General features: G+C 42.8%; 1 protein-coding gene across 3 annotated transcripts in view; it reads left to right on the top strand.

The window, feature by feature from the left end:
- The first annotated feature begins 14,901 nt into the window (after window positions 1–14,901).
- RBFOX1 (RNA binding fox-1 homolog 1) overlaps window positions 14,902–24,336 on the top strand; it is a 1,203,461-nt gene continuing 1,194,026 nt past the window's right edge. For all 3 annotated transcript variants that reach the window (XM_071444294.1, XM_071444285.1, XM_071444280.1), the window contains exon 1: window positions 14,902–15,144. In XM_071444294.1, the coding sequence (XP_071300395.1) occupies window positions 14,917–15,144 (228 nt within the window). In that variant the 5' untranslated portion in view covers window positions 14,902–14,916. The remainder of the gene's footprint in view (window positions 15,145–24,336) is intronic.

Genomic DNA, 24,336 nt, shown 5'->3' with positions numbered 1-24,336 from the left:
ATTCAGGCCTGGTTAAGATGCAATAAATGGAAGTGGCTGTGGTGTAGACCATGCTGGCAGAGCTCAGCAAAGCTCCTTTCTGTGCTGTAAAACTCAGACTTTGTGGAGGTGCTCTGAGCACACCTGGCTCCCTGGGCCAGGCAGGTTTGGGGCACAGGTTTAATGTTGTTATCTATCCATTTCTGAAAACATTCACTAAGGTTTTCAATGCACATTTTCACTCCTTATCTGGTAAAACAAAAATGATCTGTGTTATAACAACATCTGGTCATTTGTGAATTCAGTAAATTACAAAGAATTCAGTAAATTACAAAGAATTCTGTAACTTTCAGTGGAACTAAGGAATGAAAACATGGCATTTGTTCTTAATATGATGTCTTTAGCAGTACTTCACTGAAATGGAGTTTAAACATCCATCTCTCTGAGTCCATAACCAACCAGCTGCTTTTCAATCTGAATCCAGCTTCATCCCAAAGCCCTTGGAGCACAGAGATGCAGGGGTGCCCTGGGCAGCACTAATGCAGCTCAGGTGCTCCTGAATGCTCAGGTGTTGTGGATTTGGAGCCCAGCCCTGAGCTCAGCAGTTAAAACCATGATTTGTGCAGCCAGCCCAGCTGTGATTGTCCTTCCCCATGGGTGGATCCTTGTTGGAGCTCAGGAAATCCCTCTGGCTGCTTTGGATGGCTCCAGCCCCTGCCTGGGGGCTCAGAGACCTTGGCACAGAGCCCAAGAGCCCTGAGCCTTTGATTTTTGACCCATGGAAACAATTACCAACCTTATATGAGGACTTACAAGCTATGAAATTTTAAGTAGAATGATAGTTTGTCACAGGGTGAAAAGTAGAATTTTGGGGTTTTTAGAATGGAGGTTTGGGGTCTCAAGATGCAGGAATTTGGGTGTGCCCTGTCCTTCTTTCTCCTTCTTCCTAGCCTCCATCTTCTGCTATGATGGTGGCACTTTTGGATTGGTTTAGAGTAGGAACACACTGTCTAACATAAGTGATAGGTATTGGGAAATTATTGCAAATAATGTTCATGTAGTTTTTAGTATAAAAAGATTAATACCACCTCTGGGGCAGTCAGTGTGCCATGGACTGACCTGCTGAACAGACCTCAGCAGGCCAGGGGAAGAGTGTTATAGATAACAGCAAATAAACAACCTTGAAAACCACAGCTGAAGAATCCTGACTCCTCCTTCAGTTGCTGGGCTGGGAAAAAGAGACTCCCTGACACATCTCAGGGTCATCCTGACAACAGAGACCCCTGAGAGATCCCCTCCCTCCCAGTCCCCTGCATTCACTGAAGGAGGTCCTGTCACAGAGCCCAGACCCAGCCCTGGCACAGCCATGGTTTGATCTGCAGGATGCCTTGGGGCTGGCAGCACAAGGGAGAAATCCACTCTGTCCCTTTTATCCCAGCAGCACAAGGGAGAAATCCACTCTGTCCCTTTTATCCCAGAGCACAAAGGAGAAATCCACTGTGCCCCTTTTATCCCAGCAGCACAAGGGAGAAATCCACTGTGCCCCTTTTATCCCAGCAGCACAAGGGAGAAATCCACTCTGTCCCTTTTATCCAGTAGGGCAAAGGAGAAATCCACTGTGTCCCTTTTATCCTAGCAGGACAAAGGAGAAATCCACTCTGTCCCTTTTATCCCAGAGCACAAAGGAGAAATCCACTGTGCCCCTTTTATCCCAGCAGCACAAGGGAGAAATCCACTGTGCCCCTTTTATCCCAGAGCACAAAGGAGAAATCCACTCTGTCCCTTTTATCCCAGCAGCTGCCCCAGGGTAAATCCAGGTAGGCCCAGTGATTTCATCTGAGCTGTGCAAAGCACAACTGCACCCTTTAATATTTGTAATTCCTTGGTCTCTCCTCTCCCCCAGCACAGCTCCTGTAGGTCCCACACAGTGTCCAGAGCTGTCTGACTCCTTGGCATTGATGTGCAGAGGGCATGGCAGGGCTTGCTTTACCTGGGTCCTAGTTGGGAACAAAATATAAATGGAATATGCCTCCTTTACTGTAGCTGTTAATTCCACAGAGCTATGGCAGGATCATTTTGACCCCTTTCACTTCCTAATAACGACCAGGGTACTCCTCCCTGTGCTCCTCTGTTGTAGAGGATGCCAGACTGATTTATTTCCAAAAATAAACATAAAAGGTTGTAATTAATTTGTTTTCAAAAGGACATTCTGGATGTTTAGGGCATTAATTAAGTGAAGGCTTGTGATTATGCAGCACCATTACTCAATGAGAGATAAGAAAGGAGCACAAGATGTGAAATGTCTGTGTATTCCAGGTCTGTTTTTTTTTCCTCTGGCCTTCCCACCTTTCACTTCAGTGTATATTTAAAAATATTTATTTCACCACAGCTGCATTCTGAACAGATCACATCATTGAAATAAGTGATACTAAGAATGATCAATGGGCACTTAAGGGGGTTAAGAGTCTTTTACCTGAAATACTGGACTCATTTTGAGGCTGGTATGAGCAGATCTGCATTGCTCTGCTCTGTTGCCCTCAGGCAGGTTTAAAAGCAAAAACCTGCTTTACATAACAGCAGATAGTGGGGTGTTAGTTGTGCCACCAAAACCTGTGTTTTACCCCTTGGATTAGATACTTCTTGTGGTAGTATCTTGAAATTTCTGCTCTCTCTATTACAAATTCCTTATCCAGCAGTTAGACTTCTGAGATAATGTGTGTCTAAAGGAAACGAGATAGAGCCTTGCCTTTGCTGCTTGATAACAGGGGGAGACAAATTGCTTCCCCACGTTTTTTAGACACTGAATGGGTTTCTATAATTGTGTTGTAAAATGCTCTGATGGATCAGGACACATCTTGTGATCCCATATAAAGCTGAACCCTCATCAGTCATGAGAGGCTCTCAGGAAAGGCAGGGACAGCCTCATTCTGCCTCATAGCTGAAGGAAATGGGATCTCTTCCTTCCAGGAGTGATGCTTGCAGCAAAGTGAACTTGCTGAAATCCTGTTGGGATTGCATTTTGTTTCCTGTGGAGTACCTGTGATAACAACTTATCTCCTGCTGTGGATCTTGGTCTTTTTTTGTGGCTCAGGTGGTAACAGACACCCAGAGTTACACTTTATTTTCTTCCTTTGATGATGATGTGAGCTTTGCTATCTTCTACCAATAAGTGCTGTAGCCCAGTTATTCCTACTTCTTTTGCTTTCAGACTGACCTCAACTGTTATTTTATAATTTGAACTTTACCAACTAGCCCTTGGTTAAAGGGTTTATTAACATATTTGGGTTTTACCTGACTCTCCAGCAGCACAAGAATATTACTTTTGGCTGGTGTAGCCATTTATTGTGAGGTGGCTTCTGGTGGTACCTGTTGGCCCCAGTGGAATCACAGAATATTGTGAGCTGGGAGATGTGATTCAGGTTCTGTTGCATGAAGGTTTTAAAGCATGAAGCCTGGCACCCTTCTTCAGAAAGAGCCCCAGAACTGAGGGGTGTGGTGCTTGAGGAAAAGGGGTGGATGCTCCAGCAAAGCAAGACCTGCAAAGGGTGAGCAGGAAACAAAGTTTTCTAAAGGAAAAGGGTGAGCAGGAAACAAAGTTTTCTAAAGGAAAAGGGTGAGCAGGAAACCAAGGTTTCTAAAGGAAAAGGGTGAGCAGGAAACCAAGGTTTCTACAGGAAAAGGGTGAGCAGGAAACCAAGGTTTCTACAGGAAAAGGGTGAGCAGGAAACCAAGGTTTCTACAGGAAAAGGGTGAGCAGGAAACCAAGGTTTCTACAGGAAAAGGGTGAGCAGGAAACCAAGGTTTCTACAGGAAAAGGGTGAGCAGGAAACCAAGGTTTCTACAGGAAAAGGGTGAGCAGGAAACCAAGGTTTCTACAGGAAAAGGGTGAGCAGGAAACCAAGGTTTCTACAGGAAAAGGGTGAGCAGGAAACCAAGGTTTCTACAGGAAAAGGGTGAGCAGGAAACCAAGGTTTCTACAGGAAAAGGGTGAGCAGGAAACCAAGGTTTCTACAGGAAAAGGGTGAGCAGGAAACCAAGGTTTCTACAGGAAAAGGGTGAGCAGGAAACCAAGGTTTCTACAGGAAAAGGGTGAGCAGGAAACCAAGGTTTCTACAGGAAAAGGGTGAGCAGGAAACCAAGGTTTCTACAGGAAAAGGGTGAGCAGGAAACCAAGGTTTCTACAGGAAAAGGGTGAGCAGGAAACCAAGGTTTCTACAGGAAAAGGGTGAGCAGGAAACCAAGGTTTCTACAGGAAAAGGGTGAGCAGGAAACCAAGGTTTCTACAGGAAAAGGGTGAGCAGGAAACCAAGGTTTCTACAGGAAAAGGGTGAGCAGGAAACCAAGGTTTCTACAGGAGGGTTTGAGTGAGGCTGTGCTGAAGGGTAAGGAGGAGGCACTGAGCACAGCAGAGGGTGTGAGATGAAGGTGTTGGGTGAGCTGCAGAATATTCAGGTGACAGTCACCTTTGGAGGGGTGGCTGAATGGCACAGCAGCTCCTTTGTCTCTCTAAACCATCTCATTTGTGCCTTTGTCTTCTGTTCCTCCTTCAGCCTGTATCATCTGCAGGATTTTGATGATCATGCCATCTTTTCAGCTGACTGAAATCACTGATAACGTTTCTCTTGACTCTCCTGATCAGGATCTCATTGTTAACTGGAGCAGAAGTGGGAAAAGGAACAAAAACCCTGCTGTGCTGCTTGTTGGGATGTGTCAGGAGCTTCCCTGCATCCCTGGGCTTCAGCACTGTTCACAGACCTGTCACTGCACCAGGGACACACCTGAGAGCTGCAAAGTGAATTTTTTGTTCCAACAGGGAGGAGAATAGAGCAAAGGGCAGCTTGGGCTCCTTCAAAAACACACCTGGATAATACAAATAAGTTTGTTTCAAGGTGTGACAGCTGTTGATGCTGGAACTCTGGAGTCTGTTCCTAGCAGGAAATCTAATTGTAATCTAAATGCATGAAATGAAGGTTTTGGAGCTGCCAGTACTGTTATTGTGCCTCAGATACAGATGGTGTGGTAGAAAACATTGGAATCCAAAAATATGTAAGGAAAGATTTTGTGGAGAGTAATTTTCTTGGTGGTAGTATGTAGAACATGTAGAAAGCAAGAGAGTTCTGTATCCTTACACAGCTAGCAGGTGTTTAAAATAATTGTCCGATGCACCTTTTTTTCCCTCCAAAAGGAGACAGTCTGAACTAGGTTTAGAAACATCTAGAAAGGAGATTTTCATGAAGCTGGTCCGTATTTCTCCATGTTCAAACCTTCTTATTCAAAACTCTGAGGATGAGCAAGTGTAAGTAAACTACCTTGCAGTGTCTTCTTTCTTCATGCCTGGTTTGGCCTTGCCTGGTTGGGGTGGGGAACAATCAGTTCAAGTCAATTTGGAAGAAGTGAGACAAACTGTGGTGGTAGAAAGTGCTGCCTCACTGGAAAAGACACTGCTGATAAAACAGGCAAGGGAGAGGGAAAGGGAGAAGAAAGAAAAACCCAATTGTCCTCTTGCCTCAGGCTGAGCCATGTGATGAGCCAAGTAGAGAATATTGACTACACCCTTACTGGAGCTTGAGTGGAAGACATTTATTTATTTTATTGCCAAGGATGCTGAAGGAAGAACTCAATAACTTCCTGTACTGGTTATATTGTATTAAAAAAGGCTATAAGGCAGAGGTAGATATATCCTTGTCCCTTTTCTGCCATTCTCAGCTCAGTCTGTTTTGCCTGCAGCATGGAATCGTGTGGGCCTTGATAGCACAGAGCAAACTGAGCAGCTCCCCTCCCTCCTGGTCTGGGGCAGCCTGAGGAATTGTCAGCATGATAGAGATTCCAGGAATTTTCCAATCATAAAAGCTGCCAAGTGGCATCTAATGCTTTGAGAAGGTTTAGCAAAATATTAAAATTCACATAAATATAAAAGTTTAGCCTTTCTAGGGGCAGGTGTTGGGAGGTAAGAGGGTTTCTGACTGACATCTCTTTGGCTGAGGTGCCTTTTGCTGATTTCTGTCCTCCAAAAGATATTCAGGGTGATCTGTGCAGGGATGGGTATCTTGGTGAGGCTGTTGGTTCATGGATTTATATTGCAAAGAGTGTTCAGTTTAAAGTTATTTGGGTCTGAGAGGAATGATGGATTTGTCTTTACAAACCAGCTGTGGGGCTGCTGGTAGATAAAACCAGCACTGGGAGATAGAAGAAGCAATGGGGAGGATTCCACTGATTGATGAATGGAAAAAGATATTTGCTTTTACAAACAAACTGTAGCTTTCCTGATAAATGAAATTGGATATTGAAATATGAAAGAAACAATGGGGAAACCCCCCCAAATTCCATAAGAATTAAAAATTAAAAGGGAGGGTTATACATTAGAGGGAAATCTCTGGTATCAGGTGTTCTGGGAAGTCTGAACCTCTCAAGTACCTCAGCCAATGGGGAAAGAGAGAAGGGAAATGTGGCTGGGAAATTGGGATAAAAAGGAGGCTGTGTCCTCCAAGAATTGGAGAGACCCCAAGGGAATGGCCCATGGCCTCTCCCTTTATTGGAATAAAGTTACTCCTCTGTCTCCTTTTTGGACATAAACCTCTGGTGTTTGTGGATTAATTTTCCTGACACCAAGGAATTTGTCAGCATGATAGAGATTCCAGGAATTTTCCAATCATAAAAGCTGCCTAGTGGCATCTAATGCTTTGAGAAGGTTTAGCAAAATATTAAAATTCACATAAATATAAAAGTTTAGCCTTTCTATGGGCAGGTGTTGGGAGGTAAGAGGGTTTCTGACTGACATCCCTTTGGCTGGGGTGCCTTTTGCTGATTTCTGTCCTCCAAAAGATATTCAGGGTGATCTGTGCAGGGATGGGTATCTTGGTGAAGCTGTTAGTTCATGGATTTATACTGCAAAGAGTGTTCAGTTTGAAAGTTATTTGGGTCTTAAGTTTTGTGAACTAGCTTGAGATGTGGGGAAAATACCATCTCCAACAGGAGCTTCTACTCCAAATAGTCAAATGAAGATGTTAAATTAAAATGTAACCCTTTTAAAAGGGCTTGATGTCCTGCAGCCCATAAATAAATACACTCAGGAATTGCAAATTACTTCAGCTTTTTACTGCTTTTATACATGAGATAAAATACAGTATGTGTTTTGAAATAAACATGTATTATGTATTTTAATGCCATCAGTTAGCCTTGTGCAATTGTGAAAATAGCATTTTACACTCTTCAAGTTGGTTAAGACTTCCAGGCTTGGCTGTGACTGGCAGCCTGAGCACCCTTCAGAATGTCTGTGCTCCCCTCAAAGATGAACACAGAGAAAATGTTTGGAATAATTTTGGCTGATCTGTACAACAATGAAACCAACCTTCAGCAAACATGCTAGAGCTGCAATGTGAAGGGTGCTCTGAAACTTGTGTTAAAATGCTGTTATTCTGGTAGATCCAAAGCTAAACTCCTTTCAGGTGATGAAGTTATCAGTCCAGGATTGACATAATTTGTGCCTTTGCCCAGTGCACAAAGTGCAGTTTGCTGCCAACAAATGTCAGTGCTGAGGTGCTGCTCAGATCCCTACTAAACATTTGTTCTCTCTTCATTTTCAAGTAAGGAGTGCAAATCCTTCAAAATGCTTCTTTTGTGAGGGAGACATTTCAGTGTAAGGGCAGGTAAACTGAAAATTAGCAGTGCTCAGGTGTGTTTAACTGGCCAGGTAAGCAATACCCCACCCCAGGCAGTGTCCTTGCAGTGAGCTGACATCAAAGCCCTCAGTCTGCTGCAAAAGGCTGAGGAGAGCTTTCCTCCAGAGGACTTAGAACATCATGAGAGAAAACACAAGATCTTTATGACCTACTCAGGCATTTTCTATTTCTATTTGTGAGTGTGTGCAGCTCAGCTGTGTCGCTATAGGGCACGGAACAAGACGAGTACACACCGCTGCTCTCAAGGTGAAGGAAAAAGGAAGTTTAATTTCTGACTCCAACATTTATAGATTTCCAAAAGTGCCAGTGGGTTGGAGGGTGACAGTGCCACCTCTCCAACGACACTGGACAAACCAACAGTCCATCAAATTTCTCTTCTTCTATAAAAGAATGCAAAACAATCAGTTATTTACAGAAAGTGTGTGAGAAAGTTTGCTACAAGAATGTCAACATCAGAAGGCTTAGAAAATCTTAAAAAATCAGGGTGACACAGCTGGAGCAATGTTTCCACTTTGCTGCCTGTGTCCCCATCCTGTGTGCAGCTGGGGCTCTGCAGAGAGGGATGTGCTGTCCCTGGGTGCTGTGCGGCCCTGCCTGGCAGTCTGTCACAGGGCTGTCAGTCCATGCTGTGGGTCTGCAGCTCTGCCAAAATCCACTCTCACCCGGTCTCTGTAGGTCTGGGATGCCATCTGAGTTTTGCTTTGTGTCCTGTCACCTGCAGCATTTTATCCACCAGTGTGTAATATTGTCTCACCTGACTTGTGTGGTCCTGAGCTTCTGGAACAAGAAGTAGAATCACTTGTTTTAAACCTTTCTCCTATGCAACAATATTTTTTTCCAGAAGAGAAGAATTTTTTCAGAATTATTTTATTTTCCACCACTGCAGCTCTTGCAGCCTTCCAGTAGTGCTTTGGTCCTCTCTGGACATTTAAGATTCTCTTTAAAGAAAGCCTAGGAAAGATCTGGAATTTTGATGCTTTCTATACAATCTACAGTGTGACAGGCTGTGTTTGTAAAGCCCGTAGTAATAGGCTTGGTTCTCTTTCTAAACCTATTCCAGTTTGTCAGAGTTACACAGATGGAAAGTGATGGTGGGGAGAGGAATTATTTTAATCATCTGCTTTGCACTCAGCAGGTGTGAATCCAGAGTAGCTCTTTGGATAATTTGATACAGCTTTGTAAAAATTACACCACTGTTTTTTGGCCTGTACTTTGATAAGAGCCACTGAAGAGATGATGCTGTTATTCTGCTCCCCAAAGAGGGATTGTTTATTGCAGCAGCTTGAGAACTGAATCTTCAAATTCCTCAGAACATCTTGGGTGCTGCTGTACCTTAAGTGGAAGTCTGAAATTTGATTTGCAAACCTTGGGCAAGGCAGCAGGTGCCATTCACAGCTCCTGCCAGTAACTGCCTGCTTGAAATGAGGTTTGGAACATTTATTTAGAGGGTGAATAGGTGTGAGTGTGCTGAGAATAATGGGAAATTGGAGTTGGATTATACATATGGATATTCTACAATATATCTCATGTGCTAATGGGGACCACAGAGAAAACAGCCACTGCTTTGATTGAGATTGGATCCCTTTGATCAATTAACAACCCACAGGCATATTGGGGACATTAAAACAAACCAGCTCATCTGGCTGAATCCTTCTTTCCTCTACTCTGGCTCAACATTATGAAGGCTCAAGTGCCAGTTCTCAGCTTCTTTTTCTGCCTCTGTCAAATTTCTGTCCAATTACAAAATACCACCCAAACCCATGAAGAAAAAGGAAGAAGATGCTAAAAAACAACCAGCCACTGCCCTAAAACCTCCATCTTGCCCCATCTATATTGCTATGTTCTAAAACCCCAAACTCTAAGTTTCCACCCAGTGATATTGCACACTTCTAATCAAACTACACATCCCAGTGCTGTCATTCAATTTTGGAAGCCTTTTCCTTTGCCCCAAGGTCAAATACAGTATTTTCTTGTGGGTCTGTGCCCTTCAGCACAGAAAGTTTTACATTCTCAGCATCCAGGATTCCAACACTCAAGATTATCGGTAATGGGACTTGGAGGTTAAACACTCTTTAATCAGAAAGCCCACAGTGTGAGCTGAGGGTAGGCAAGATTTCCAGTTGAGAAGGATTGGGAAGTGTTTCCAAAGCTGATGTGGAATCATTTGCTTTTTGGGAGGGGTTTTGTGTCTGCTGACTCCATGTGGAGTTCATGGCTGAGTAAGGAAAATAGAGAGAGCTCCCACCCATCCTGTGGGCTTGTAGCAAGGAGAGTACTGGGTCGGTAAAAGGAAGAGCTGTTTTCAGGAATATATTCAATAATAAATACAATTTATTCCTATTTTGCAGCTTTGGAGAGAAACTTGAGGACATCAAATTTAGGTTGTTTCTGATCCTTAAGGAGAGGTGGAAGAAAGCAAATTCACCCTTTGATCCCAGGCTGGAGCAGTGAACCTTTCCATGGTCTGGAATCTTTAATAGTTAGTGAAGCCCTAGCACATTTCTGGTAGAGTTTAAGGGAATATTTTGGTGTCTGAGAGGTTCTGAAGGATTCAATAGCAGCACACCCTGCTTTGTTTTTTATTATGGCCATCATAGCAGATATTAGTGCAGAATAAGTTTACAGGCAAACCTGAAGCTATAAACAATGGAGTCAGTGTCTCTAATGTTTGTTGGTGAACATAAAACAACAATAAAAACAATGAAATATTTATAAGCTTTCAGAAGTAATTACAATGATGAGGTGCAGAGTTTAATCTGGAAGCAATAGCAAAATAAATGAAAAATTAATTTTCCAGACTTACTGGTTCATTTTCAGACTTATTAAAAATAACTTGGCCTCCTTGTAGCAGTAAGATTAAGTGCCAAATTACCTGATTAATGTAAACTTATAATTCTGTTCTCCACCCATTAAAGTAATTGTACAAGTGGGGAACTTGCCTGTTGTTCCTTTTTATTTTTTTTAAATCAGAGAACACATGAAAAGAGCTGTGAGCTTTTACTGCTGATTATAGTGACTTTCATTTGCAGAACTGGCATTTTATGTTCTCCTGCAACAGGAATGGACTTACAGAACCTGTGTTTTCACTGCAGAGAGGGCATACATCAGAGGGCTTTAAATCAGATTAGTTTTACATTGGCTTGCAAACTAAGGTGAGGTAAGAGAAAGCAACAAGTATTCCATTAAATTAAACATCATAGTGCTCGGATATAAATGCCATTCTGAGGTAATTCCCATAATTTTACCCATTTAGACACTAAAATCAATGAAATTCTCTTTTATGGTGGTTGTGAACCGGTTGAGCTGAATTCCAGAATTATTTGGGGATTCTCTAACTCTGCTTACACTGAAACTGCTGGTTTTGATGGCAGCACAATTAGGTGACAATATAAAATCTCCTGGCTCATCTGTCCTTGAACCTCAAAACTCACTGTGAGTGTTGTATTCCTGCAAGAGGAAACAAAGGGATCATTGTTGGGTCTAAGCTCTGAGGGGTGGAGTGGGATCCAAGTAAAGCTCATCCAGCAGGGATGTTCACCCCTGAGCTGAAACCACTGGCCTTGATAATTCTGTTGTTTATTTGGCAAGTGGATAAAATAAAACAAAACTTCTTTACACCTAAGCCTCATGAGACTCAGTCAGCAGAGTTTTCTTGCTTTCCACCTCTGCCCAAACCCCCTAAAAACCCCTTTATCTACCCCCTGGTTCCTTGTATCCAAATCCCAGTGGCTTTTGGGTGGCACTTGGAGGAGGCCAGGCTTTCTGCAGGGAGCAGCACAGTTCCCATCCTGTCTCCAGCTGCCTCTTGGTTGTGTTTTGGGGTGCACAAGAGGTGGAAATCTCCCTCAGTTTGGGTCTCAATACCTATTTTATTTCATTTACTGTATCTTACAGTCCTAGAGGAGATGCTGGCTGGAGTTGGACTGACTGCTGGCAGTGGTGTTGCATATGGTACCTGTGGAATTCTGGCTGTTCTGGCTTGCTCTTGGTATAAATGCATTTTTTAGCAGTGATTTCAAGCAGAAATGTCTTGAAAGCAGTCTGTGCAAGGATTCCCAAGGTCTCAGAGCACTTGTTACTCACTTTCATGTACCTCCCTGGGTAATGGCCTCTCGGATTTTAGTGACTGGTGCTCATGGCTTTATTTGGCTCAGGATCAGTTCTGTGAGGGGTTCTGTGGGGAATGGACTTGACTCTGAAACTGCTCATTAGGTATGAAGTGAGTTCTGTCAGAAAAGGGCAAGGGGTGAGCCCTGGCCAAGAGGGAAGTTCTGACACTACAGAGTCAGGAGGTGAAACAGTAAATCAGGCTGATATTAAGCAAGGAATGTATCATGCAGGATAACAAAAGAGGCTGGACATGTCTAGAGCATTGAGTCTCATCTTGATCCCTTTATCCTCTTCTGAAATTTATGATGATCTGAAAGACTTGAAGTGGGCTCCCTGCATGAAGCCTGGTGGCCCAGCTAAGTGTGGATTTCTGTACTGGAGAACTTCCTGACATCATGGAACCTTTTGGTGCTGTAGAAACAAAAAAACAATGATTGCCTATTCTTGCCATACACTATTTGTGTGCTAAATAACAGAAAGCAAAGGCCTGACCAACCATCTCTCACAAACACCAACAGAATTAATTTCTTGCCTTGCCATTTCTCCTTTTCCTGCATGAAGATGTCAACGTTTCAGAAATGTTTGATTTTCATTAGAGACAAAAACGCGTTCCCTGCCTCTGTAAATTTTCATTTCTTCAAAACCAGAGGCTATGCTTCAAACACGAGGAAGTGGGTGTTTTATTTTCTGATTTAGAGGAAGCTGGCTGTGCCTGTGATCTGGGGACAGGGCTGTGCAGGAGCCAGCAGTGCCTGGCAGGCACTGGGGCAGCCTGAGCAGCTGCCTGCTTCCACTTCAAACACAAATAAAACACTGCTACAACTGGCAGGGCCTTGCCAGGCACTTGAATTCCATGAAATCAGAGCTTTTGGATGGAGATATGCTCCAACAGAAATTGATGCAGTTTACTGTGCAAATAAGCCTGAAGTGCACTGTAGCTACAACAGCATTTCTGTTTCAGAATTATTTCTGTATTTCAGTGTTTTAGATGAGGATGGGAAGTTTAAGAAGGAATAAACAAAGCTGAAATAGAAAACAGGATTAAATGGCTTGTGTGATGGAAAAAGCAGGTATGAATGGTGAATGAGCCCTAGAAATAAGAAAGGCTTTTACAGTTTGGTGAAGATGATCTAAACAGTGGTGTAACTCCATCAGGAGCTTCAAGCAGGAGGAAAGAAGGGAAAGGGTGGGTCATGTTTTAATAGTATGGGAAAGAGGGTGAAGGATTTGTTGAAGCCAACAGCTCTGCCTTGGAGGTGTGACTTTTGAAGAAAATCCCTGTTGTTGGTCTCTAGTGCTGCTGCTGTTGATGAGGATATTGAGTGGTGTTTATTGATGGTTTTCTTTGTTCCTCAGCTGGATGGGTGTGGGGACTCATGGCTTTGAGCAGAGGGGCATGACCTGTGTCAGTCTGTGCTCACCTAGGGTGAAACCCTTCCTGCAGGAGCTGCCTGGCTGTGCCCTGGCTGACAATCTCTTGTTCCTTGAAGAGGATCAGTCACCAGCTGAGCAGGTTTCTTCTGTAGGCTCATCACACGTGGACACCACTCCAGACTGAAGGCCAAGCTGTGGAGCTTGACCACTGCAGGTTACAAGGCATGGGAGGCTTGATCCAGAGCCATTTAAAAAAACCTCTCAGCTTGATTTTTCCTCTGCTGAGCCCACTTGGTTTGTGTTCATCCAGCTCTGGAAGTATTCACAGCTACAAGTTAGGCAAAGGCCAATGCCCACCCCTTTGCTATGGTCAGTGTTAGCAGGGGATGTTTAATGTCTCCAGCTCTGGGTGTGCAGATATCCTGGATCTCAGAACTTCTCCCTCACCCTCCTGTGGGTCTGGCTGGAGTGATTCCTCCTCTCTTTGTTCATTCTTCAATAATTCACATAACTACTTGCTCAAACTAACACCCCCTTCATAATGCCGGTGAAATCAGTGCTGGGACACAGATTAACTCCCTCTAGGATAGCAATGTCAGTGAAATCAGTGCTGGGACACAGATTAAATCCCTCTAGGATAGCAATGTCAGTGAAATCAGTGCTGGGAGACAGATTAACTCCCAGGATTCTGGCCAGACAGATCTTGTTGAACACAGCAAGGTTGAAAATGGAGTTTGAATTGTTGAATTCATCCACACGTGGTTGGGCACCGCTCCTGAAGTTTTGTCCTGACTGGAACATCTCTGGACATGTGCAGTGGGCTTCTTAGGGATTCACTTCCCCTTGCAAGATATAAGGAGCCTCATTTAAATCTACAATTGCTTAAGTGTGAGAAAACAGGACTCAAATTGCTTTTTTTTTTTTAAAAAAAAGCTTCTACTTCATCTTGCCTTCTCTATTGTAAGAATGAGCAGCACATTGCAGTCAAAGCACTTGGTTACTTTTTTTTTTAAGAGGTTCAAATATTGCACCAAACTGATGGTTATGTGTGGTGGTGTTTTTAATAAATTGTCTGAGAGAGCAAAAAAAAGCCTCCAGAATGTCCTGTTAGGTTGTCCTAATCTCATTTTAATCTCATCCCTACAGCTCTAGGACCAGAATGTTATGTGAAATTTGTATTACAGTGTGGAATGTGGATTTAGATGGTGCAAAGTTAATTTACAAAGTAAGGATATCCTTATAAAAAACACCCCTAGACCTGTAGTGAAATTATTTTGAAAGAAGCTGTTTGGAGTTAAGGCCACCTTTGCATTTTAATGGGTAAATTACTCTTGGCATCACCACCAGTCTATAACCAAAGTCCTCAGCACCCCTGGGGCACAGACGTAAATTTGGATTTAAAGACGGTACAGCTAATATTTTGTACTTTGAGGAAAGCCAATTTCCGTGGATCGGGGAGAAGAGAAATCCGAGGGTTTTGTCGCTGGCAGCAGCAGCAGCAGCAGCGTGCATATAATCGATAAAGGAAAGGTTATTGCTGCTCCTGAGGAGCGGCGGCTCCGGCCGCGCTCAGCGCTCGCAGCCGGCAGGAGAGGGCGGCAGAGAAACAGCTCCGGCTCCTGCACAGCACCCGAATTTCTAACGGGAGCCACAGCACATCGCAGCTCTCGGAAGCCAAATCCCCTTTTCAAAACGGCAGCTTTAGCTGCCCTTTTTTTTTTTTTTTTTTTTCCTCCTTTAAGGAAAAGAAAAAAAAGTCCGCAACACTTTGAAAATGTCAAATTCCTGCAGCAGCCCAGAAGACGCGGGGAAGCAGCGAGGCAGAGATGGCAGGATAAGAAGGGAGGATGTGGATGACTCCCAGCCTGAGGGAAAGAGGCTGAAGCTGGGGAATGAAGCAGGGAGCGGTGGAAAGGACAGGGAAGCAGCAGCAGAAGATGCAATAATGCCTTGCTCAGGCAGAGAAGAGCCCGTGCCCGAAGGAGGAGGTGAAGGCAAAAGTGTAAGTGAGCATCTTCAGTGGCTCAGGGAAAGGGGGAAGGGCCGGGAGGTTACCTTTGAAATTATCTGTCATCCTGAAGTTGGTAATTGGGCGTCAGGAAGAGCAGGATGAATGAAACCGAGTGTCCCATCTCACTGAGATCATAAGCATGGTCCTCTTTAATTTCTGATCTTGCCTGCATGCTTTTTAGTGCAGTAGTGTGTGTTTTTATCTGGCTCTCACATCAGGTGCTTGCAAGACGTGTGTGTCAGAGGAGTGATTTCTTTTTTCATGGGGAGAAGGCATATTAACAGCTGAACTTGCTTTCCAGCTCCCTATATCCATTTAGAAATTGGGTAAGGATGGGTGCATTGAATTGGACAGTTTGGGTTGTTTATCAGTCTGTCCATTCAGAAATTGGACAGTTTTGGTTATTTATCAGTCTGTCCATTCAGAAATTGGACAGTTTGGGTTGTTTATCAGTCTGTCCATCAGACATTGGACAGTTTTGGTTATCAGTCTGTCCATTCAGAAATTGGACAGTTTTGGTTATCAGTCTGTCCATCAGACATTGGACAGTTTTGGTTATTTATCAGTCTGTCCATTCAGAAATTGGACAGTTTTGGTTATTTATCAGTCTGTCCATCAGACATTGGACAGTTTTGGTTGTTTATCAGTCTGTCCAGTCAGACTTTGAAGTGCATTGATGTTGAGTAGCAGTTTTACAGCTGGGGATGGGGGTACAGCCTCCAGGAGAGGAGGAGAATTGGTGGTTAGAGATCTCATCTGGTGAGATTTTGCCAAAGAAGGGCTGCTGAGCAGTTGCCTGTACAAACACCAGCCCTGGCAGATGTTTACATGAGGGTAACTTTGCTGCCTGGTAATTCAGCTCAGCTCCTGTGCCTGTCAGCAGCTCCTGAGGCACAGCAGAGAGCTCAGGGGAGAACCTTTGGATCCCCAGCCAGCTGAAGCTTTGCCCCTCCTGGTGCAATTCAGGCCAGGTACTTTTCCTCCACACACCCTGGCTGCTTCCCTCGGGCAGAAATACAGGGGGAGGGTGGTGGGGACAGTGTCTGGGGTGGGGGATGTTTCCTGTGTGAGTTGTCATAGGGGGAGAGTGTAGCTTGAGAGCTCACTTAAGAGCTGCTGGAGATTGCAGTGCACTGGTTTTATCCAGAAGTTTTCTGGAATGTGGGTTGTTTTCTCTCCTGGGGTTGATATCCTGAATTTAGACAGGCTTCCTCAAATGAGGAGCTAAGTAGATGTCCAGTGTTTCAGTAGGATTTAGATTTTAAAAGCATTTGAAATCGAGTTTATCTGGTTCGTTCTTGGTGGAAGGTCATCTCTAAATGCAACAGTTTTCATGAGCTACAGAAGTATTTAAAATGTGTGTAGAGTGTTGGTTTGTTTATCCAAGCAGAAATCTTTTATCAAGCCATGTAACTGCAGAGAGTTGCACTTTGCTCTGTGTTTTGGGATTGCTTTATGAAGTTAGGTTCTTTCTAACTCTCAGGCAGTGAAGTACCACTCTTGTTCTTACACCACTTCTGGTTGAGACTTATTTTCCCCAAAATAAGTGCAAATTACAGGCATGTTAATTGCTCCAATCACAACCTTTGCTTTTGGCTGTTTTTTTCTTTTTTACCTGGGAGTAAAGGTTTTAAATCCATTCTATTTTGTGATAAATATCTAGAAGTGAACACCACTATGGGTTGGGGTAAGTCTTTTTGATGGTACATCTTACTATAATGCCTAATGAGGAAATTACTGAAAAATAAGCCTTAAATGAATAAATTTACTTTGTATTTTAAGGGATCATGCAGAATATATGAGAATGATGCATACCTGAATCACTGGGCTCTGCCCCATCTGTGGGGCCTGGTTTAGCCCCTTATTTATGTTCTGCTACTGCAGTAAAGTTCTGTGCTAGTTAATACCTGTCCTTATTTTTTTGTCCTTTCAAGGGCCTAGTATAGCTTCTCCAACTTTACATTCTGGTTTTTCATCAGGGGATTGTTAAAAATATTAACAAAGCAAATCAGTTAATGAACAATTATTTCACTACTTCGCTTTCCCAAAATCAATTCTTAAATAGTTTTTATAATAAAATAATTGTTCTTATAGTATCTCTAAAAATTAAACTGAGTTTGATTCAGAACTCATCAAAGCTCAATGAAGCTCTTCTTTCCCCTCACTTGAGTGGATTCTGGCTTGGGATGTTGCACTACATTTTATATCAAGTTCCAGTAATATTTTTGCCCTTTTAAATCTGTCTGATTTGGAGGCATTATTAGAAATTAATTAGGTGACATTTGAAATTCTGTTAACATTAAATTTTTTCTCAAAGCAATAAAAGCTTGTTCAACAATGGCTGTAAGTGTCTGTCACCTTGCAGAGAGCAAGCTGCTGGGAAAGATGGACTGTGTGCCCTTAGGAAACACTGGAATGACTTCATTTCTGTGCTTAGAAGAATCTTTATTTTATAGGCATAGTGGTATGGGTAATCAATGCATGCATTGGAGGAACATTTCCTAATAGTCCATTATGTCTTCCACTTTAAAGAAGGACATTTAAAAGAAATTATAGGCTTTGACTCATTTTTGGACTCGTAATAAAAAATCAGCACAGTGTGTGTGCTATTTCTCTGTTTATTCCACTGCTATTTGCCTCTTCCAACATCATTCTTGGGTTCAGAAGGAAGAAATCTACCTTGGTCAGCTGCTCCAGCTCATTATCCCACTTAGTATGGAATCTTAGATTCTGGGGAATGCAGACACAATGTATATTTTATGCTCCTGGAGTGATGTGGGCATTTCCTTGGCGTGCTGAGTTTGCAGCAGGAGCAGCTGCTGGGCATGGGCTGGTTGTGCAGAAGGATCTTTGTGCCCCTGGACAGAGCTCCCTTCCCTGCCTTGGCAAAGAGGGGCTGCATTTGGCAGCAGGAGGGAGGAGTCACAGGAGAGACTCCTTCCCTTAGGGCTGGGGACTGCTTAGTGCAGTAATGGGGTGTCTTGGTTTGGAAAGCCAGGTGTCTGCTGAGGAAGGAAGGAGCCTCCCCTGAAATGGAAAATACAAACCTCTCCCTCCAAATTATTATAATTTGGAAATTAAGGGGCTCTCAGGCAAAGATATGGGAATAGGAATAACAGTTCTTTATTGGGAAAAATTAAAAAAAAACCCCAAAAACCAAAAGCAGTAATACAAAACCCCACTGCCAGAGTGAGACCATGCCCTGTCCCCCTGTGTGTCAGGGGGTGGCACAGCCCCATCCCATGGGGGCTCAGCCCTCCTGCAGTGCCAGCTGTGGCTCTGCTGGAGCAGGGATCCTGCACAAGGGGGGAGTTTTCCTCTGCAGCTCCAGGGCTGCTGCAGATGGGCCTGGGCTCCCTCTGGCCATGCAGGGCAGCAGAAGCTGCTCCTCTGGCAATGCACTGGGCAAAGGCTGCTGGGCTGTCCCAACCCTCAGATTGGATCCAGGTAGGAATGCTTGGCTCCTGCCCTGGGCAATGCAGCATCTCCCCATGGGATGCTGGAATTGGATCAGCCCTGCAGGGACACTCAGTGGCCATGGACAGCAGAGATCTCCTGCAGGGAGGGTTGGCTGTGGGAGAGATAAAGGAAACTGCCCCATTAGATGGCAATAGAACACACACCCCCATTTCCAGCCTAAGACCCAGGAGTGAAACTGGAATTGTTAATTTAGGTATCTATTAAAATAATTTGCTTCTTGCCTTCTCTTTTATTGCCTTCATTACGGTGAGGAAGCTGCTTGTGGCAGGTGTGGATCACACAGTCCAAGGCCCTGGAATTGCTCCCTCTGTGTTGTTTCTTCCTGGCAGAGCATCAGGATGAAGCCTTTGGTTCAGACCTAGGGGCTGCAGTGAGGTTCAACTTGAGAAACCCTTCACTGGGTGCAGATGGTGGGGAATTGGCCTTGAGGAGAGCCAGTGAATCCCTGCTTTTCATCAAGAGTTTGGGTAAAACTCTTTTACCAGGGGCTCTGGTGAATTCCATCCCCAGCTGTGTGCCTGGAGGATGAGCACAGCTGTCAGCTCTGTGATGCCACAGCTTTGATTGTCACCCTACCCCTGACCACACTCTGGAAATTGTTAAATCAGGCTAAAGCTGTATTTTCTGAAATGGGAAGTGAATGAAGAATTAAACATGCAAGTTCTGACTTCTTCCTGGGCTGACAGACATGAGATAGACTCAGAGTTACCCACGAGTAACTCTGGGAGACTCATAGTTAGCCACGAGTAATCATCAGGAGTGTGGATCCTTGTGATCCATGCACCCTTGTCTTTCAAGAATAGTCCCTTTTAATCTCTCTTTAACCAACTCTTTATGCCTGGTGAAGTTTGATTGGATTTTGGTGCAGAGATATTTCTGTATCCACAAGGCCTCTTTTGTTATGATCCAAACTTTCCCCCCATAAATATTTGTGCCGAGTTTAGAAAACAATACTAAACTTCCTGGGTTTGGTTTGATTTCTGTACTGTTCCCACAGCACACAGCTTCCTAAACTATGTTTTCATCACTAATGCCACCTGAGCCAGTAGAGAGCTTGAACTTTTACCTTTTAAACAACTTTCAAAATTATTAGAATGCACTTGTGAATTAATGTACTGTTTAAATTTTTTTTACTGGCCTTTGTGAATACTTTGTGAAAGGAGGAAAGGGTACCTTGAAGAAAAAAATGCTACTTTTTGTTGCTAACATCAGAAGTAACATCTTTATTCAGTTTTGGGACTGTCATGTTGTAAAAGAAAATGTGAGGAAAGTATGTGAAAAAGTGCTTAGGACTTTTGTAGGAAGGGAAAACTGGTTTTGCTGATCAACTCTGAAGAACTCACTACACCAAACTTGTATCATGTGACAGATCCAGCCTTCCAAATCTCAGATGTTGATCTAAACCCAGTTTAGATGGGGGGATGTTATGTGCTATGCAATGCCCTTGTCTTTGCACAGAGAACAAATTGTACCTTGTCATTACTTTGAGTAATTCATCTGAGTATTCCTAGAGTGTGGAAGAACATACCTTGGGAAGGGGAGAAACACATGTTGAAAAGCTGATCACTCAGAAGGAGCAGAGGAAGGGTTTTCTAGAGATTAGGATATGAGCTTGGAGCTTCAGCTCAAGACAAAATTCCCCTGTTTGAAGGATGGGTTTGGGTTCATGGTATCAAATTAAAAGCTCTGCCAAGACCAGGTGTGGATGTAGGAACTGAGCCCCATCTGGATTCACTGCAGAAACTCCAGTGTGTGCCTTCAGCAGTGTGAGCTGCTGTCCTGGCAGGGCTTGGGGTAAATAACAAAGATATTAGGAGGTGTTGAATTTGAGAATGGTGTTAATCTTGATGAGTGAAACACACATTTTTTTATCTCTTGTGTTTAGCTTGGGTTAAAGTAATTTTTGACTCAATAACTCAGGACTTTTTCATTAAACACATCCATAAAACATAGAAGGAAGTGTAGGAATTGGATCTGAAGTCTGGCAGTTTGACCTTTCAGTGCATTGCCACAGTGGCAAAGTCCAGTGCATTTCACTGTGTTAATGCAGTTTCTCATAGATTTTCTGGTTTAGGACATTTATTTGCTCCTTACAGTTGGTTTATTACAAAACCTGATTTGTGTGTGTATGGCTTTGTGATCATGATTGTATTTATAAATATTACTTTAAAGAGGAGATGTGTTTGAGAAGAGGGGAACTGGAATGGTGGGTTTGTCTGGGCTGAGAGTCCAATTTAAGGTGCTGATTTTTGACTCTCAGGGTTCTAAGCAGATTGAACCATTCTGCTGTCAAGGCTGTGCTTGAGTTCTTTTTCTTTCCTCTTTATAACACTGTTTCAATCTATTGAGTTCCTTTTCTCCTCAGACATTATGGAATGGATGTGTTTTAGGAGAGCACCATAAATTTAAAGTGTTTTGAAGAGCAGGACACTTGGAACGTGTTGCAGACTGCATCTGCTTTTCCTCTCTTTCCTTTTTGGGGTCTGATTACCTAATTAGAGGATTACTTAAGGATTGAATCTATTGACTTGTTAGGCAGACTGTGATAGATGCTGGAATTACTGCTTTTGTTTTGATTCAGAGCACAATCAAGTTCTGTGATCCAGGACAGAGACATAATTATTTGCCTTTGGAAGTGGGAAGAAAGGAGATGATGATAATTCTTTAGAAGCCAGTGGTGGTATTGATACAAGGTGCTGGTGTTCCTTCCACAGGAATATTTGCTAAATCAAGGTAAAGGAGCTTTGGTAGAAAGGTGTGAATAAATCAAAAATCAGTTTGGACTTGATTCCACGAACAAAAACAAGTTGGAGGGAAATGTTCTCCCTAAAACTGATTCATCCTCCTGTTAACCTCTGGCTGGTGTCAGCAAACTGGCAGCAAACAATGGCACTGCAGCCTGGGCAGGAATAATTGCAGCAAGGAATTGCCTGAGACAAGGCAAGGCAGCAGAAGGAGACCCTCATGAATGACCTTGTTTTGCCATTTTTCCTGTAGCTGCACTAGATGGCAGGGGCTAAGTGTGCAAAGCTAAGGGCTTTGTGTGCATTATCCTATTATTTTGTCATGAGGGAATTTTAATTTAATTCAGCAAATAACTGCCTGTTTTCAACAAGCAATTTCTACCAAGGCAACATTGGCCAGTTGTGTTTACTCATTGGAAGTTCAATTTCACTGATAAGGAACATTCATGGAGCATTTCTATCCCAGTTTGAGTAATCAATTGCCTAATATTACAATTTTTATAGAATGACTGGAATATTACTTTTGATTGAAATTACAAATGCATTAAAATTCTCCAGAGTGCAAAAGAAGACATTTGTGATCTATGTTGAATTAGAGGAGATATGAAATTAAGATATTTATATATTGCTCTTATTTGCTATGCTTTCTCCTTCTGTATGCCAATGTCAGCCAGGAAAATATTTTTATTTCAAGTCTCTGTGATTTAAAGATTAATAAAATTATTTACTTTACTTTGGTTCTTTTTTAATATTTGCAGTCTTAGTCATTAGCCCTCTCTACAACAATAAGGAATAAGCCCAGAAGCTATGCAAAAATTGAAAATGGAATCAGGCTGGTGCTTCCCTGGCTGTCCCTTTCCTGTGGAGTACTCAATGTTCAGACTCATTTGGGATGCATTATTACCAAAGAGTTCCCTATTTTGTTCCATTAAATTAGGCTGCAGGATCTGCTGCACTGCCACCCATGTAATTTCCCCCTCAGGAATGCACTTAATGTGTTCTGATGTTCTAATGCTTTCCCCACTGTGCACTTCCTAAACAGCCCAAGGAGTTACAGGCAGTCTTGTCTACACTAGAAAGGATCTCATCCTTTAAATTCAGAGTACAGAACGTTTACTTTTGATGGTTGTCTCATGTTCTGATCTCTTTTCTTCTGGCACTTTAAGACACCTTTAAAATGGGAATAACTGGTCCAGCTTGTGAGCCTGCTGGTCACTGCCAGCAAAATTCAAATAGCTTGGTGTAGGAATATGCAACAGCTGAGTGACTTAAACTGGTGACTCTGAGTGCTAGATAATTAAGTAATTCTCAATTAGTTATACTGATAATTAATAAAGGTCATCTAAGATTCACAAGCCAATGAGAAGTGTCTGCAGTCCTTGGTAAGGATACTTTCATTCCAGCCTGAAAAGCAAAACTTGTTTAAATGAAAAAGATTTCCTGAGAACAATACTTCTTACACAATCTATTCTTTCACCTGCTGGTTTTTCCCTGCATGTTTCCAATATGTTGGAATTTATTCCAATACACTGGATGCCAGCCCTTTTGCACAGGGATATGGCTTTAGGATCCCTAGGAAGGGACACAGCTCTGGTCCCTCATGTCACAGAAAGATCTTTCTTTACTGAGTTGGTCACTGGACAGGAGTGGAAAGGTGAGATAGAGAAGGTCCTGGGTGTCCAAGGTTTTATGGCAAGGATTGTGCAGGATCCTAACAAGGATTGAGCAGGGACACCACAGAATCAGCCCTGGCATGGACTAGAAGGGCTCTGTGTTTTCCCAGGTTCTGTTTTGCCTTGAAGAGTTGAGCAAGGACAGCACAGGTCAGCCATGAGTGGATGCACTGAAGGGGCTCTGCATTTCCCCAGCTCCCGCAGTTAATTTGATGATATTGGTTACCCTGAAGCGTAATGAGATGGTGAAAAATTAACAAATTGTTACAAAGTTTCCACTCTTTTTACTCTCTACGAATAGTTTGGTAAATTCCTGTTTTAGCTGAGTGGTACTGTGCATTCAACATGTATTACCTTCAGGGACTGTTATTTTCCACAGAATGAAGGCTAATCACAAAAAAATATAAATGGATTTAGTATGTAAAGTTATGAAGTCACCACACTGAGACCGTCATAGTTCCTTGAGTTGGGCCACAACTAAATGGAAATTAAACATTCTTATCAATAATGCACTGGGGAAGTAACATCTGTCCTGAGATGCTGAGAGGTAGTTTTTTCATTCACTGAAATATTTATTTCAACTAAAAACCCTAATCTTTTCACTGTCTCCAGAGGGCAGAATCATTGACTGTTATGTTTAGAAACTGTCTGTGAATTACAGGAGTCCATATGAAATGGAAAGAATGCTGATTGAGCAATTAATCACTTTTTACTTAATTTAAAATAAAGAATGACATTACAGAAAGCTGTCGCATTAGCTCAAAAAAAAAAAAAAAAAGACTGATTCTTGGAAAAGCAGCAGAGAAAATTTTTTTTCTCTCACTATAGGCTAGTTTCCAGGTCTTGAAGGCACAAAACCAATGGTTTTTGGTGATGAGGCAATATTTTCTTCTAATTAGCCAGTGTTGTGTTACACGTTACATAAAGGTTGCTGTTCCTGGCCACCCATGTTCAAATCCTTCTTAGATTTCAAGGCTAGAATTGACTGCTAAACCTTGGTTTCTGGTAAAAGTTAATTCCATCTTCCTAAATTCTGTTTGAGCCAGAAAATGGAATTTTTTACAAAAACAGCCACTATTGATTAAAGGCTTCAGGTCACGGACGATTCCTCAAGTCTCCAGGTAAATTTCTTGCTGTAGATAATTATTCTTAGAATAAAAATATAAATCCTTGCCTGGAGTTGGAATTTGCCCAACTGCTCATTCCAGCCTGAGTGGATTGTTTTGCACCAGATGTTATTGACTCCCATGATGGGAATAAACTCATTTCCTCCTCCTGGATAAGCC

Source organism: Agelaius tricolor, unplaced genomic scaffold (genome assembly GCF_023055355.1).
Source record: "Agelaius tricolor isolate 1412-34295 unplaced genomic scaffold, bAgeTri1.0.p SCAF_19, whole genome shotgun sequence".
Taxonomy (NCBI): domain Eukaryota; kingdom Metazoa; phylum Chordata; class Aves; order Passeriformes; family Icteridae; genus Agelaius; species Agelaius tricolor.
This window is presented reverse-complemented; position numbering and strand designations above follow the sequence as displayed.